This window comes from Cydia fagiglandana, chromosome 6 (genome assembly GCF_963556715.1).
Source record: "Cydia fagiglandana chromosome 6, ilCydFagi1.1, whole genome shotgun sequence".
Classification (NCBI taxonomy): Eukaryota; Metazoa; Arthropoda; class Insecta; order Lepidoptera; family Tortricidae; genus Cydia; species Cydia fagiglandana.
Genome location: NC_085937.1, coordinates 16,924,468 through 16,937,508, shown reverse-complemented (window position 1 = coordinate 16,937,508; position 13,041 = coordinate 16,924,468). Strand labels below are relative to the sequence as shown.

At 35.8% G+C, this 13,041-nt stretch overlaps 1 protein-coding gene across 2 annotated transcripts in view; it reads left to right on the top strand.

Moving 5' to 3' along the window:
• Nucleotides 1-1,757, top strand: part of LOC134665422 (cell adhesion molecule DSCAM-like) — a 123,159-nt gene extending 121,402 nt beyond the window's left edge. For both annotated transcript variants that reach the window (XM_063522386.1, XM_063522385.1), the window contains exon 9: nucleotides 1,627-1,757. In XM_063522386.1, coding sequence (XP_063378456.1) covers nucleotides 1,627-1,724 — 98 coding nt within the window. In that variant the 3' untranslated portion in view covers nucleotides 1,725-1,757. The remainder of the gene's footprint in view (nucleotides 1-1,626) is intronic.
• Nucleotides 1,758-13,041: the final 11,284 nt, after the last annotated feature.

The window sequence follows — 13,041 nt, the reverse complement described above, 5'->3', positions numbered from 1 at the left end:
AAGGTATTCCGAATGAATCTTTTTCTCACCCCATAATATTTGTCTGCCCGTTCACGTATTTTTAAGCAACTTTAGTCATTTCATAAATTGGATCCGTAACGACGTCCGAGGATCCGTAGGGGCGTGCGGAGAATTTTGAATTTTAAAATGTGTATTCTCAATGGTTCTTGGACACAGGCGAGTCGGTGTCTCAGACAAGCTAGTATAGGCAGGAGATTTGGGGTGAATGATTACACACGTAGAGTGCTACCGGCTCGATTCTGAAAATGTATTAGATCTCTACTATACCTCAAAAAGTTACTATATGGATAATTTAAAGATATTTGTAAGATATGTATGTCAAATTTGACGTTTCCGCGATTCTGGAGGTCCTCTTGAACGATTTCGACAAGTTATGACTTAGATATCCAATGAACATCTAGTCGATATCTAATGTAAATCTAGTTAATATCTATATTGTTTCTAGATCTTGTGATTATCTCGTTTCCCGAATACGCGTGTACATCTCTATGTAGCACTTTGCACTTGTAGTGTTTTTACGATTAGCAAGATACTGTCGATATTAAGCTAAAAAATCCTGACAGAAACTTCGTAATCCCTCTTGCAGTTGGCTGTTCAACTTGCTATTATCGGACTATCGCACTATAGAGTATTAGAGAAACAATAAATAGCGTTTCGTTTTCTCAAAACGATTGTCATCCTGTATATTTCTTCAGTGCAAATCGACGTAAGCGGGCACGCTGATTGGTGCTCACGGTCAAGGTCATGTCAATATAATGGCTCCTCTACACGATGGGCCAACGCCGGCCACTCCAAGGGACGCAGCCATGCGGTAGAATAAGATAGCAATATCACTTGCTCCCTCTAACGCATAAATGCGTCCCTTGGAGTGGCCGGCGTTGGCCCATCGTGTAGAAGAGCCATAAGATGGAAACCATATCAAATTGTAAAACAGAGGCTTCCTTCTTTGTTCCAACATTGGCAATTACCGTCTATATCTGTGGGTACAAAACATTAACCATTTTTACTAATACGGGCATATTAAGTTTTATGTACGTATAAAAAGGGGAAAATTCACGTATCCTCGAAGCCTTCAAGCGAGACCTCGTAACGTCTGATTCCTTATGAAATTGCTGTACATATCATTTTTTATACGAAATTGCTTCGACACAAGCTCGTTGACAGAGTGTCGGCACACGAATGATTGCAGTAACTTATGTGTTATTATAATATAAAAGCGTGTGGGTAATTTAATACGCGAGGCGTGTTTTGGCATACTTGAACTTTGTCGGCGTATTACGGCCCGATCCGAACTTTAAGATACATCAATTCATAGACCTAGAAACGATATTGATTAGATATTTCAGTGTCAAATGTGACGTTTATTCAAACGAAAACGTCACTTTTAACACTGACACCTCTAATGGATGGCACATCTCTGGTGGAAACGCAGTCACAACAAGCGTTTATGAATATTTGTATTTATCATCATCATCATCATCTCAGCCACAAGACGTCCACTGCTGAACATAGGCCTCCCCCTTGGACCTCCATACGTACCGGTTGGAAGCGACCCGCACTCTATTAATAGGTATTTAAAACTAAATTAAGTATTTCTTGTTCCAGGTGAAAGCCTAGCAGAACTACACCAGGGCGGCAGGGCAACGAGATCATTAGCGTATGTCACTCTCGTGGTATCGGCGCTTGTCTTCTTACTTGTCTAGCTGTAATTTATTTATTAATAAAATGTTCAATTACATGTTTTCGTTATTTTTCTAGTTTCCGAAGTTATATTTGGTTGAGAAAAATCCAGCGAAAAAAAGCATTGGCTTGCCGCACTATAGCAGCCGGTCGAACAAATTTGTCGGTAGAAAAAGGCGCGAATTTTAAATTTTCTATGGGACGATTCGATTACCCTTCACGCCTACATTTCGTTTCGTTTTCTGTAAACGCTTGTCAGCTTGGCTAGGCCACCAAAAATAATCCTTTAAGAGACATAAAGGGAGGGTAAATTTGTTATGGAAGTGATATGGAAATACTAATTCTACTCATACAAAGACGCGAGGAGAATAAAAACTTAATTTAAAAAAAAAACATCCTTTTTAAGACAGTATATTCGTAATTCAATACATCAGTCAGTTCACAATAACTATCTAAACCAGGCGTGGCTTACTCCGCGATTTCGTCGCTTTGCTACAGGTAGCTAAAATTCCATCCGTTCGACCCCAATTTTAGGGTTTGCCATAAGCCGCGCGTGGCGCTGTCGCCACCTAGCGGCCATATCAGATATGGCCGCGCACAGATTCTGTGCTGATCGTGACAGACGCGTTTTGTTAGAGAGTGAGTCTTCTGTACCTATTATTATTATTGATTCTGTGTCTAAACATACAATACATGTCATGTCAGACAACTTTGTGAACATTATAATACGTGCGACATTATGACGTATCAATCCAACCAAGCTCATAACAACACTGATAAGTTCCTTATACTATACAATCTGGGGGCACGGCATTATATTCACCAATAGAAATACCAAAGAGAGTTTGAAATACAGAGAAATATAGTCAAAGTAAATTATGTAGTCAGTACATTTAATGCCATCTTTCGACACAAATGATTAAAACTTTTAGAATGCCATTTGACTTTGATCCTCATTCTTTCACTGATATGTGTTTTTGGGTGTAGGTACTTTCGTTTGGGCCAAATACGTTTCGCCAAATTTCACTTCCCAACAAACTTATCGCAATAGTTTCATTTCCCAAAGGAACCTTTAGCAAAGTTACACTTCGCATATAATTTATTTGGTCAAATTATCATTTAGCATCATTTTACTTTGTCAAATGTTATTAGGACAAAAACTTATTTAGCAAACGTTTTTTATAGTCTAATATTATATTCCAAAAAGATGTTTATTTATTTATTTATTTAATCTTTATTGCACAAAAGAAAAATCTTATAGTACAAAAGGCGGACTTAATGCCATAAGGCATTCTCTACCAGTCAACCTTAAGGGCTGATTTAGACAGTGCGCGAACTCGCATGCGATTTTATTTACATTGCGGACTGTGGATTACGTCTAATTCAATCCACCAATCAAAACCCGCAATGGGATGAAACTCGCATGCGAGTTCTCGCATCGTCTAAATCGGGCTTAAGGCTAAGCAGAGAGATTGTGAGCGGTGCTATAATGTTTGGTCAAAATTGTCACTTTGCAAATTTGACAAATGGGTATCTCTATTTAAATTTGTACTTTTTGTTTTGTTATAGGTACGTTAAATTCTACGTAATTTGGGTGGGTTGGGTTAGGTTTGAACTGCGATCCTCACAAAACGGAACCGCTATCAGAAAAGTCGGTTAGGTTAGGTTAGAACTGTGACCCTCACAGAATCGAAATGCTATTAGAAAAGTGGGTTAGGTTAGGTTAGAACTGCGATCCTTACAGAAACTACTTAAATACTATGTACTAGAAAAAGGTCATCGAAGTGGATTAATTAATTTAATACAATAACGAGATGTAAAAACTTGCATGACATTTTAAACTAAAATGTGGTTTAAATATTGGTGGTTATTTACTATTTTTGGGCTACAATGATTACTTTTTATTATGTATATGTAATGATCAGTTAAATACCACACAAATAAAATTCTGCAGCCTCCTCTCTATTGGTACCTATGTAAATTGTATGCCATGCAAGATTTTGGGACATGTAAGTTATGATTAATGATACATTTGACTAAATAATATTTGGTAAAATAAAACTTGTCCAAGTAATTATTTGCTAAACAATAACTTGCCAAAAAAGACTATTGCTAACTGAAAATTTGCGAAAAGTTGTTTTGCCAAACATTTTTTTGGGAAATGATAATTTGGGAAACATAGTTTAGGATGTGATACTTTGGGAAACGTTTTTGGCCCATTCGTTAGTAGTAGTAGTGTTTTTGTTAAATGACAAAAAACGCCATCTACTCGAGGATACGCCAAAGGTATGGTGCCATCTTTTCGAGCGATGTAAATGTACTGACTACATAATTTACTTTGACAATACCTCTAGTCTAAATTGTCTTTGGAAATACCTAATTTAACAGTACCTCTAGTCTAAATTCTCCAAGGAAGTACCTAATAAAATAATTCTAGAAATGACCTAATAAAGTTGAAATTCTGAATTTCACACGAGAACGATGGCGGGTATAATGGATTTCCATATTTATGAGACGACGAAGGTACTAAATGTTATTCGATAGTCGGCCAACCCATGAATATTGAAGTCTATTCACAACTAAATTCTGTACCTACATTATTATGGAAATTACAATTAAATAATAATATTATATTCGTAGGTAGGATAACGCCGGTCTTCGGCTTCACTTAATCGCATTTATACAGGATGTTTTTCAAATCTTAGCCATAAACTGAAAAGAGAATATTTTACTAACCAACTTTCACCAAACACAATTAACCCATAACAAACAATTAACACCAAACGAATAGAAATGCTGTATTATTAAGTGATATTCAAAATTAGAAAGAATTAGGTAATAATAGGAGTTGGAAAAATATATTTGCAAGTTTTTTAAAAATATATATATACTTATTAGGAGTATGATCATGATTTTAATAGTTACTTTAACTCATAACAAGTCTTGGATCGATATCTTAACTCATTAATACACGCCCGTGAACTGGCATTTTTAATCAAATCGGCATTATTAATCCTAAAAACATCGACATGTGATCACATTTTGGTTGGGATCGAATTTGGTCCTATAGTGAAAGTTAAGATGTTGTTAAAGAAGCACCCTGTATTTATAGTTACATAGGTATACCTATTATGGTTCATAAAATTATTTCAATTTTCTTTATTGAATACCGTACTGACAAAAATGGCTGTGAGTAGTAAAATTAACTGCGCGATGGAGTCGCCTGGGACAAAGGTAATTAGTAATGTGCAAGAAAGATATTGCGTGCGACTTGACGTACTGAAGCCTTTAATAACACGTCGTGTTAAAAGTGACGTATGCTGTATCACGTCATGATATGCACGATAAACGGATCTGTAATTAATTTCAGGCGTTGGTACCTATATAGATTTGATTATAAGAAAGTCTTAGGACATATGATCAGAGGCAAAGAGAAATGGAGCAAGAGAATTATATGGTGGTTCCTGAAAGATAGAAAAAGAAAACAAGCACCACCAAAAATGAGATGGGAAGACGAAATTGTAAAATTCGCAGGAAGACAGTGGACTAGACTAGCGAGAGACAGGGAAAAATGGAAAGGGATGGAAGAGGCCTTTGCCAAACGGCATACAGACCAAACCGATGTTGTCTGAAATAGTAATAAGTTAAATTATATATTTTGATAAGTTATGTACAATAATATGTAAACTCTTAAACTGTAATTTGTCTGAATAAAAGGCTTATATTATTATATTATTATTATTATAAGAAAGTCTTAACTGGTTAGGTAAATTAAAATATCAATAAAGCCCGTTTAGGTCAGATGCAGAAGGCGGTGCTTTGTAATTTTGGACACGGCGCGTGATAGCTAATGTGGAATGGACTGTAACGGGTTGGCTTAAAGTAATGAGAATTTTCGTTTGCGGAAATATTAAAAAAAAGACAATAGCTATGGGTTTTCGAAATTTTACAATGACAAACAAGAGCATATTTTAAATTACAAGAAAACATTATATATACAATAAACGTCTCCCACATCCGATTTCTCATAACGGTATTCAAACCCTCTGCGTCATGCTTTGGACAACGTTTTATTAACATTACATAACCGTTTTATTGCCGTTAATTTTAATTATTTCGGCATATTAGCTTGTTATCTATATCATGCCATCATTCACAATTGCTAACTGACTAAAAATTTTCATGAAATCTGCAATTGATTGATATTTTGAGAAAATTGTTTATGTATCATATTTTGGTAAAATGTATGCAATGACGTTTTTAACTGGTTTTAGGCTCTCGCGGAAAAACGACTAAACGTTTCCAACCCTAGAATATCCCCAAGACTTAAATCAATCGAAGAATTTTGGCAAATATTATATACTCTGATATGTATATTGCGATAGTAGGCAAAATATTATAGAATAAAATAAATTTTACCGTGTAATTACAAAACGATCAGTCAGAGAGTACTTGGTAGTTTGTCCAAAGTGAAAAGCAAACGGTCAGAAGCATGTTAAGTAAACTAACACAAGGGAGGCCAATTACTTCATTATTGAATTTGGTTCTAATGTTGGATATTGCATAGTTCTTCAATATAACATCCAGAAATCCATGGCCATTGTCTTTTTGTTTTTATGTCCGAAAACAAAAATTCTCATTACTTTAAGCCAACCCGTTATTACTTATGAGATGATGGAAACACGTTTTATAATTAATGGTTTTAATTGATAAATAAATCACAATAAAGATGTTGTTATTACAACGGTGACAGGCAGACTGATTGACAATAATATTGAATCATAAATCGAAAGGTTTTACAAAATAATATAGGTATGTTCCAAAGAGGTCGCACGCCAGCCAGTCGCCAACAGCGCCTATACTACGTCGGTTCCTCACTCTGCGGCCCTGATCACCGGCAGCTTGGGCCTTGCCCTGATGCCGACGCCACCCTAGGTTAGGTTTTTTATTATGTGTTTATATGTATTTTGTTATTGTTTTTTATGTGTTTTTGTATTTTACTTTTATATTAATATTATAAATGACGTAGCCTAAGAAGAAAGATAAATAAATGAATAAAGCCCATTTTATTTCCCATATATTTTAGCTACAAAAGAGAAAATTTGAATTCTAAACTATCTTCTATCATTTCCACCTGAACCGAAACTATACTAGTGGAATTTTTAAATGGAATAATTGAAAACTTTAATGTCTCTATAGCCTAGGAATCGGGCTAGGAATCCTATTCAGGTCTCCAGTCCGAAAACTAATCTAACTTTTGTTAGACGCTGCATCGGTTAAAAGGAATTCAATTAAAATGTATACGTTAGTACAGAGGGTAGATCGATTGGAGGTGACTGGGAGGAATTGGAAAGTTGGTTTTGCTGGTAAAATAAACTAGATCCACTAAATTTAGAAGTTAGCCATAAAACGCCGTGAGCAAGTAAGTAAAGTAAGAACGCTAGGCACGAAAAATTTAGTACATTGACTCGCCCGTATACTTCCTGCCCCGCTGGGGCAGTGATATTGGCCGGTGGCATTATAATAACCAACATTTTTTTTATAAATAAATAAAAAAAAAATCTGGTAGGAATATGACAGAAGGGGTACTTAGGTACTTATTACCAAGGTAATCAACACAGCTCTACCCATGTACTGACAATTTTGTTTTGAGCCCATACATGCAGAAGTGCTGTAGGAGAGGATAACATTGAGCAGAATAATTCCTATTCCTCCTAGGTGTATGTAAATGCGCGCTAGCTGATTGGCGGACGCTATGTGTAGCGCGCATGCCCAGAAGCGATTTATCACAGCAACCATATTAGGCTATTTAAATCCGTAAGCTTTAAGGTATATGTACTTTATTGATATTGACAATGGTCACTCATAACTTACGGTTTCGTTGCATGTCGTGTAGTAATATAATCACAAATCTTAAGCACTGTTTGTTGTTACCTCATTTCAGGTTTTTTGAAGCATCACAGAGCTGATTTATGAATGATGAATATACATATTTTAATTAATTTCCGTATTTATGTATTATTTGAATTATGAAATAAATTTTTCAATACTTTAGGAAAATCGATTGAACAAATGTTTTTGATTGATCAAACTTTTTTTTTATAAATAAATGTATTCCATTTCCGTATTATAATAAATATAAATTTTGTTCTTTTCAGTCATAAAGGGAACCGTCGTTACGATATCATAGAATTATCAATTATAAGTACACAAAATAGGATGTAACCCAGCATAAGCCATAGATAGGTACCTTTACTACACAGTCAGCAGCAGCAGAAGTTGATAAGCGGACGAGTTCTTCAAAATTACCATGAGACGCTCTTATTCTCCAATAAAGTCGCGTCAAGATCATTTTGAACACCTGACTCACTTAGCAACTTCTGCTGCTGACTGTACCTATGCCATATATAGCACTGGTCTCGACTATTCAGACAATTTTAAGCTTCCGTAATGTCCAAATACAAAGACGAAGACAAAGACAAAGTATGCTAAAAGGCGGAGTCTGTGATTAAATTCCTGTGGTAAGTACTTCCCGTTGAACAAGGAGCCAACATGGCGACTGCCCGGTGAAGTATTTAGCTCAAACGATCCCTCGTCAAGACGTGACTCTTACCTGTCAATGGCAGAACTATTTAATTATACTTCCCGTGATTATTATGAACGCGCCCCGTAGAAACGATGTTGTGTTTTTTATTATTATCAGTAATATTGACATCGTCTATAAGATATCGAATATAGAATTTCATAATATCTGTGAATCAGTTTTCAATAAGTTATTGCAATAAGTTTATCATAAAATATGACTTGAGCATGGACTACTCGGAGGATTATATTCCTACAAATATTATCTATCTATTCTCTTTTATGAAACAGGCCCCAGGTCCTTGCACAGGTATATAGGATTTACACATACATATTGTAAGAGTATATTTTACTAGCTAAGGCCCACGACTTTGGTCGCGTGGATCCCGAGCTTAAAATAAAATTAGTTTCAAATATAAATTTCATCCCCCTTTTAACCCACTTTAGGATTAATTTTTTTAAAAACCTCTTCTAATTTCTTGTACACATGATGTGCAAATTCGCACTTCCTAGCCTTTGTACTTATTGCTCTGTATTGATATGTTAGTCAGTCAGGACATTCGCATTTATAATACCTATTCTTATCATTCATTTAAAAAAAGCTAAGTTTGTGGACATACTGACCTAACTTGAAGAAACATTCGTATAAACTACACTACACTCGTCGAGATATCCCCTTGCCTGACCTATATTATAGTATTTTACTAATGATCCCAACCAAAACAAACATTCCTAATGAACGTGTCCGAAAATACCGCGATACATGATACGGCCAACTGCTAATTGGAGGAAAACACTATACACATAACATACTGGATAGAGTGTACGTCTTACGAAAACCGGGCAAGTGCGAGTCGGACTCGCGCACGAAGGGTTCCGTACCATAATGCAAAAAAAAAGAAAAAAAAAACTGTCACCCATCCAAGTACTGATCACTCCCGACGTTGCTTAACTTTGGTAAAAAATCACGTTTGTTGTATGGGAGCCCCATTTAAATCTTTATTTTATTCTGTTTTTAGTATTTGTTGTTATAGCGGCAACAGAAATACATCATCTGTGAAAATTTCAACTGTCTAGCTATCACGGTTCGTGAGATACAGCCTGGTGACAGACAGACGGACAGACGGACGGACGGACGGACGGACAGCGAAGTCTTAGTAATAGGGTCCCGTTTCACCCTTTGGGTACGGAACCATAAAAACAGACGTTCGCACAGTTGCACAAAAAGCGATTCGGAAATAATTATCCTCGTCCAACCCAGTGTTCTCAATGAAGAACTCTTTGTTATGTTTAGTTGCTGTCCAGGAAATCGGAACAAGTGTCGTAGATTGAGAATATGATAAACAAAATTTAATTAATTTAACCACACTAGCTTGTAAAGGTTCTTTCTTAATCTTCAAAACATGATAAAGGCAAAGTAATTAAGATAATAAGAATAATTTATTAAGAAAACCATATTGCTAATGTAGTGGGTTTGCACGACGGATTTGAAATGTATGGGAAGATCCCCGGATCAGTTTCCAGGTCCGAATAATTTCATAAATTTCGGATCCGGATTGCAAACCCTACGTAATATGCGTAGGTACACAGGCAGACGTAGTCAGTACGTATTATGCGTACACTTTTACATATTACGTACCTACATTGTTACTTGCGCCTGAACAAGGAATATAATTCTGTATCTCAGGCACAGAGATAATATACTAATTTAAAGAACAATAAAACAAATTATACCTAATCATCAACATAGAGACATAAATAGGTATGCATTTATGTTACACTTAATTAAATTTGAGGTAAGTTATTTCGAGTTATTTCATCGTATTAGCCGGTAAAATTGAGTTTTAAGTTGTACACTTATTGGTACGTGTGAGGTAGAGAATCTATCTCAAAAGTTATGATTATGCCAAGGTCGTTTCAGAATAAGATCAAAACTAAAACAAATTAAATTAATAAATTAGAATGGTCCTCAAATTTATGTCGAGTGCTATGTAACCACTATAACCGAATATGCGCCAGCTTGGATCTTAAAATTTATGGATTTACGTATAAAACTGATATTAAAATTTCACGACTGCGTAAGTCTTCGCGCTACCCCAATGCAAATGGGGAAATTCACATATTATAACCTATGCATTTTTCGCATGTGTAAGCAGGTTTGGCAGAGCTACTGGTGGTGGTGGTGGGTTTAAAAATTAAAATGTTTGTACAATCATTTATAAGAAGCGCTAGCTGGACGTCGTGACAGCGGATATGGAAGAGAACAATCTCACACCTGAGGATGAGGATGCCGAAGACCGGGCAAAGTGGAGAAGATTGAACAGCAAGGCAGACCCTGGCGTTAGGCCGGGAAAACGCTAGGTTGAAAAATAAAAACAATCATATAGGTACATTAAAGGAAAAATTCACCGCTTCAGACAGGAATATTCGCAATTAGAATTTGCAACCTTTCGGAACACTAGTCCGATCGCTCTTAACCAACTGAGCTATCAAATACCTACGTTAGATGTCGCTATGTGCCTCCCTGAAGCGATAAAACAGAAAGAAAAAGTACGATTCGCACGCTTCTGGTAAACTTCGGTAGCTCAGTAGGTTAACAGCAATTGGACGGATCTTACGAAAAGTAGTAAGTTCGTAACTTGCCCGAAGCGGTGAATATTTCCATTTTGTCCTTTTCTATAATAATACAATAAATTTGTATCCACCACAAATTATTGTATAAATCCACCTAGATACCAAATAAATAATTTTGATTTTGAATTTTGATTTTTTTGTAGTATCACTCGCAGTCGTACCTGCTTGATAACATTTCTTATGTACAATTGTGAGAACTACCTCTGATTTGGAAGCCTCAAACAATCTCGGATCTAGTAAAATGTAATATTTTCAAAAATACATGTACGAGTATATTTAGTATTAAAGAAGAGCCCCAGCTCAGCCGCATGCGGTGTTGTATTTCGGATTTCCCGTGGGGCGGCGACAAATTCCAATAAAAAACGACGCCGCTGCGCTGGCTTAAAATCTTCGTTGTTATGTAAATATTTCTACGTGAAATGTATTAAAGTATTAAGTAAATAAGTATAAAAAGTATAGTAAAGTATAAAATATTAAGTAAAACAGTTCCGTTTCAGCTCATGTTGCGTCCATGGTAAATAGGTATTGAGTGGATACAGTCAGATAAAAAAAGATATATGTACATTATTCTTCATAATGTTTATGTCATAATTTTGATAAAGCTTTTATCCTGTTTTCCGTACCCTCCCAACCATAGCCCAAAAGCTCCCGACGATGGTCCAAAGGACCCCGCAGCAAATAAGGGCAAAGCAATTTTTGATACGATATAGATTTAAGTCTCCTGATTTTTTTTATAAGGGCACTCTTCAAGTGTCGATTGGCGTTTTGTATCAACGATTGTACATTTTGGATAGCCCCACAATTCGTTAACTGTGCGTATTGCAATAGCAATAACTTACAAATTTATGGACCAATATGTTGTCTTTAATAAAGAAATATTCCTTACTTCTCTGACGCAGCGACCTAAAGTGTGTCTTTGGCCTCCAACACGACTGCTCGCCACTGATCCCGGTCCTGTGCCGTTTCTCGCCAGCTTTCACCCCGAAGCTCGCGCAGTTCAGCGTCCACCACATCGTCCCGGCAGCGTCCTATCGGTTTTCCCTCAAACGCTTTTGAAAATAAATTTTAATTTAATTTATTTGCCCTTGGTTGTAATATTCCGAGATCTAATACCTTCCGTGACCAAATTAGTCCTCAAGCTCCAATTCTCCCATTGTTCGTTAAATAAAAACAAAGGTATATGCAATTTCTAACTCCATTATTATTCGGGAACAATTTATCTATGTCTCAAACCGTTTGTTCGGAGTAAATGGTATTCGCAATCTTAACGAGACAACTTGTCACTCGGCACTTTGTTTCACAAATAACTTTATAAAATTGGTGTACGTACTTTGTTTAAAAGTTAAATACTGATTCAATTATTTGAAACTTAATCTTCCTTGCTAATTAAAGTTTAATTAGGAGAAATTAGATTTCTCTTAACAAAGACGAAGTTTAACTCGCGTATTAACCCTTTATCAGGCCGCAATAATGTAGAAAGGTTTACTAAAAAGATCCAAATATCTCATCTTCGTCGACAAATGATTTTTTGTGCAAGTGCAATCTAATTTGTTCCATTTACTTAAAAATGCTAAGGTTGAAATTTTATTGACACGCATACAATAGAATGAAAAGGAAATGACACAAAATCTACTAATATGCCATAGGAAAGTTTCCAATATTTCCACATTTTTTTTTAATTTTTATGTTTTTGTATAGAAACCTAAATTTTCCATTTCCAAAATGAATTTTATTCTGTTCCCTGTGAAATTTTCGACAATTTTCCCGCAAAATGCACAGATTTAATCCCAAGCGGGCGAAAATGCAGACAGAGCTGAAAATAAACATGAACTAAATATTACGCCGGTGACATAATTGACCGAAGCGAAGCGAAGGTCTACGTTTTGACTCGGGCATTTTGCTTTCGTATGTCCGGATGTTCTCCTCTACAGGTCGCAATTCTTAACCGATTCTCGTGAAATTTTGTGACCGAATTTTATGACTAAATAAAATTTTTTTGTCAATCCGGTTTTTGGAATTTTTTAAAAATGGCGGAGTCGTGATACCTGGCGCCTAAACAAATAGTCGTATCGATATCATAAGCCTATTTTCTTTTTGAAACATGTTTACAGAGTTAATAGCAAA